The 4,624-nt window shown below is 38.7% G+C and overlaps 1 protein-coding gene across 1 annotated transcript; it reads left to right on the top strand.

Moving 5' to 3' along the window:
* LOC107625453 (probable glycosyltransferase STELLO1) lies at positions 479 to 4,582 on the top strand. The gene is made up of 3 exons (XM_016328087.2): positions 479 to 2,559; positions 3,426 to 3,552; positions 4,038 to 4,582. Exons 1-3 carry the CDS (start codon positions 860 to 862, stop codon positions 4,506 to 4,508), a joined length of 2,298 nt encoding a protein of 765 aa, XP_016183573.1. The 5' UTR covers positions 479 to 859; the 3' UTR covers positions 4,509 to 4,582.

Raw genomic sequence — 4,624 nt, forward strand, 5'->3', positions numbered from 1 at the left:
ACAAAAGCTTTTTTTTTTTTTTTCTACGGAAGAAAACCTAAAATGTAAAAATGACTTGCTAACCATTCGTGAAGCAGATCGAAAGAAACCCATCAAAAGTAGGGTGCCATCCCAACTTACCAAGATTAACCGCCTTTGCAAGTCATCTCTACTTTTGAAGAGTGGGGAGAATGAAATTTGGGTTTGGCTCATAAAACATTTGCTAAAAGTAGTTTTCAACTTTATTTATAATGTTAACAAATACTTTTATCCAAACTGAAAAAGAAAAATTGCTGCTTGCAGAAACAACAAGTAATCAAAGCTACAAAAACAATAATTGCAGTTATTACAGCTTCCATCTGTCATTTGTCACCTTTTATAATCCAACAATAATTGCAGTTATTACAATAATGTGATGGGTAATGTGAAATACTACCTAATAAGTCCATTTTCCAACACCAAACCAAACCTTATATTATACACCAAATAATATAATAATAATAATAATAATAACAGTCATTATAAAAAAAAATGCGAGAGAGGAGAAGAAGAAGATTCCACCACACCAAACTACTACTATTTACAGTTGCATTCAAGCCTAAGGAACCGACACACTCAACCATATACCTGTCGGCAACAACACCAGTAGCTTACATCATCACACTTCAGAGAGTTCAGAAAAAGGAAAAAGGAATTGTAAACTAGTTTCTTTTGATTTGGTTTTCAGAGATACTCGTTCATGTTGGAAGAGGAAGAAGACAGTGTTTGCGTTTCAACAACTAAACTAAGTGAGTGTTGAAACTGATTCACCTTCAAGTCAAGCTCTTAACAGAATCAGTAAAACTTAAAAACGCATTGATTTGAGTTTCAACGCTCTCAAATGTTAGTCCAAGAGCGTTCAGCTCCCAAATCCACAAACTCTAAACCCAATTCAAGAACCAATGGATCTCTTCCAACGAATCGATTTGCGGAGACGAAGAACCTTGACTTCTCGGCGTGGGTTTCCGAGAATCTCTACAAGATCGTCGCCGTCGTGGCCCTGGCCGCCACCGTCGCCGCTCTCTTCTTCCTCCGCAATGTCGGCGACACCGCCGCGCTCCTTTGCTTCGAGAAGCAAGCACATGACCTCGAGAAGATCGCGTTCCCACGCGTTGATTGGAACAACATAGCTCCCATTCGGGATACGGCATCGAAGTTCGCGAATTTTCGGACGGAACGGTGGATCGTGGTGTCCGTTTCCGGTTACCCCTCCGATTCGCTCCGTGGTCTTGTGAAGATCAAAGGCTGGCAGGTTCTTGCGATAGGGAACTCGAGAACGCCCTCGGATTGGAGCTTGAAAGGTGCGATCTATTTATCACTGGAAATGCAGGCTAATTTGGGGTTTAGGGTTGTTGAATTCCTTCCTTATGATTCATATGTTAGGAAAACTGTTGGGTATTTGTTTGCGATTCAGCACGGTGCTAAGAAGATCTTTGATGCTGATGATAGAGGGGATGTGATTGATGGAGATTTGGGTAAGCATTTTGATGTGGAGTTGATTGGGGAGGGTGCTAGGCAAGAGGTTTTATTACAGTATAGTCATGATAATCCGAATCGAACCGTTGTGAATCCATATGTACATTTCGGGCAGCGTTCAGTTTGGCCTAGAGGTTTACCTTTGGAGAATGTAGGTGAAATTGGGCATGAGGAGTTTTACACTGAAGTGTTTGGTGGAAAGCAGTTTATACAGCAGGGGATTTCAAATGGGCTCCCAGATGTAGATTCAGTGTTTTATTTTACGCGCAAGTCAGGATTAGAGGCTTTTGATATTAGATTCGATAAGCACGCCCCCAAGGTGGCGCTGCCGCAGGGTATGATGGTTCCTGTTAATTCTTTTAACACGATGTATCATTCGCCTGCGTTTTGGGCTTTGATGCTTCCAGTGTCTGTTAGCACAATGGCCTCCGATGTGTTGAGAGGTTACTGGGGACAGAGGCTTCTTTGGGAAGTCGGTGGTTATGTTGCGGTTTATCCCCCTACTGTACATAGATATGACAAGATCGAGGCCTATCCTTTTTCAGAAGAGAAAGATCTACATGTTAATGTTGGTCGTTTGATCAATTATTTGGTTTTGTGGAAATCCAATAAGCATAGATTGTTTGAGAAGATTTTGGATTTAAGCTATGCAATGGCTGAGGAGGGCTTTTGGACCGAGAAGGATGTGAAACTTACAGCTGCTTGGCTGCAGGACTTGTTAGCTGTTGGCTACCAGCAGCCAAGGTTGATGTCGCTGGAATTGGGACGTCCAAGAGCGAATATTGGTCATGGTGATCGCAGGGAATTCATCCCACAGAAATTGCCATCTGTTCACCTTGGTGTTGAAGAGACGGGAACTGTGAATTATGAGATTGCAAATTTGATCCGATGGAGGAAAACTTTTGGGAATGTTGTGCTTATTTTATATTGCAGTGGGCCTGTGGAACGTACAGCCCTTGAATGGAGATTGCTTTATGGGAGAGTGTTCAGAACTGTAGTTATTTTGTCTGAAAAGAAGGACATGGACCTTGTTGTACAGGAAGGCAAATTGGACAAAGCATACAGGTAAGTCAAGTCATATATATATATATATCTCAGCAAGTGATAGCTATTTTATGACTATGTTACTTCGGCATTATTTAGCTAAATATATTTGGCAACTGAATACTTGTGGATCTTCACAAATTACATAAGATGTTTTATTTTTATAATTACAAAAGTAAGGATCTAAGTGGTCATAAATTGGTGTCAACGGGCAGCAAATGATTTCTAGTTCATTTAAGAGTAACATAAAACCATATGAAGTGTGGTTGTCTGATGGCTGCCTCCCGAAGTAACTTGCACATAAATTGCTTATATGTTGAGCTGTTTTAAAATATAAATTGCGCTTGTTCAGCAGAAAAGATACATTTGCCATTGCATTAGGCATTTTAATATCTGTATAGTAGATATTCTGTAGGATTACTGGATTAGTAACTACCAATGGGAATTTGAAAGAGTAATATAGAAACATTTCTAATTTTTCCTGTGAAGCATTTATCCATAAAAGATTGATTTTGGAGTCTACGTTGGATCTCAAACTGTAATTGTGCATGGACACTGATTAGGAGTAGGTCAGAAGAAGGTGGCGGTGGGATTGGGGGGAATATATTTTGAACTATCACTTTTGTATGTTTTAACAGACATTTGTGGATCGATTGTGTCTGAATATGGTATGGTCCCACTAGCGTATGGAAATGCTAGCCTTTTTTCTCTTTCAATTTTTCCTTTTCTTTTTCTTTTTCTTTTTTTTCAAAGTCCCTGGCACATTATTGTTGAAAAAGCATTTATTTGTTAACAGGAAATGCACTGACCTGTGTCATAGAACTAGAGATAGATTTAGATTGCTAGTCTTTTTCTACTTGATATAATTTTTAATCTCCTGTTTCCAGGTACCTGCCAAAAATATTTGATCAATTTAGCAGTGCGGAAGGATTCTTGTTCCTACAGGATAATACCATTCTTAATTATTGGAACTTAGTACAAGCAGACAAAACTAAGCTATGGATCACTAATAAGGTATTCCTGTTACACTGTTTCCTTTCCTTCCATCTAAAGTACATAACTCTTGTTTACAACTTCATGTAGAATTATCAGTAAAGGATTATTTGTGTCTTTCAGAAATGCTGATATTAATGTACTGTCACTGTAAAGCTTTTCTGTATGATCAATTAACTATATGTTTTCATGATAAGGGTTTAAATTCTCAAGTTGTGTTATCATAGTCAATTTCATGATATCTCAACATGTGATGGATAATATGACAAGGGTTTGTCATGAATAATATATCAAAATCAAATCCTTATTGTTTGCTTATGCTATTTTTCAGTTTACACCAGTACCTATTGAGTTTTGAATGCAATAAAATCCTTCTACTATTGAAATAGGCACTTATTTTCAAAACACTTCCAAAAATCATTATGAACCCCTTCCTGAAATGTATAGCTAAGTTTTGATAGAACGTTAGAACTCCTTCTCACTCTGACAATTTCTTTGGGATCCAGTTATCCGAGTCTTGGACACCTGTATTAACCAAAGGCGGCAATTCAGATTGGTTATCGCAACAAGCAAGCATGGTACAGCAGGTTGTTAGCATGATGCCAGCACACTTTCAAGTGAATTACAAGGAATTTAGTCCCAACGAAAAGAACCTCTTACTTTGCAATTCTGAGGTATTTTATGTTCCTCAGCGCCTTGTCAGTGATTTCATTGAGCTTGTTAGCCTAATTGGCGATCTGGATATCCATCAGAAGGTTGCAATTCCTATGTTCTTTGTGTCCATGGATTCCCCACAGAATTTCGACCCTGTTCTTGACACAACAATCTACAAGCAAAAATTCCCCACTAATTCTTCCGCTCTTTATTCGGCTAAAGTCCCTGCTGTGCATCCATGGACTGTGTCAAGTGAGCAAGATTTCATAAAGCTTATTAGAATCATGGCAGAAGGTGATCCACTCCTAATGGAGTTAGTTTGAGAGTACACAAGAAACATGCAACACTCACTTAGCTCTTACACAATCTTTTCAATCAAAAACACTGTTACAGAGTCTTTTTGTTTCTCTTTTTCTTCCTCTAAAAATTTTGGTTGGGT

The sequence above is a fragment of the Arachis ipaensis genome, chromosome B02 (assembly GCF_000816755.2).
Source record: "Arachis ipaensis cultivar K30076 chromosome B02, Araip1.1, whole genome shotgun sequence".
In the NCBI taxonomy this organism is placed as follows: Eukaryota; Viridiplantae; Streptophyta; class Magnoliopsida; order Fabales; family Fabaceae; genus Arachis; species Arachis ipaensis.

What these genes read in the sequence shown, in the direction of transcription:
- LOC107625453 (XM_016328087.2), top strand. Translation starts at nt 860, where the DNA reads ATGTTAGTCCAAGAGCGTTCAGCTCCCAAATCCACAAACTCTAAACCC. An exon ending in AAATTGGACAAAGCATACAG is followed by an intron (nt 2,560 to 3,425) that starts GTAAGTCAAGTC and finishes TCCTGTTTCCAG; the next exon opens with GTACCTGCCAAAAATATTTG. An exon ending in AGCTATGGATCACTAATAAG is followed by an intron (nt 3,553 to 4,037) that starts GTATTCCTGTTA and finishes TTTGGGATCCAG; the next exon opens with TTATCCGAGTCTTGGACACC.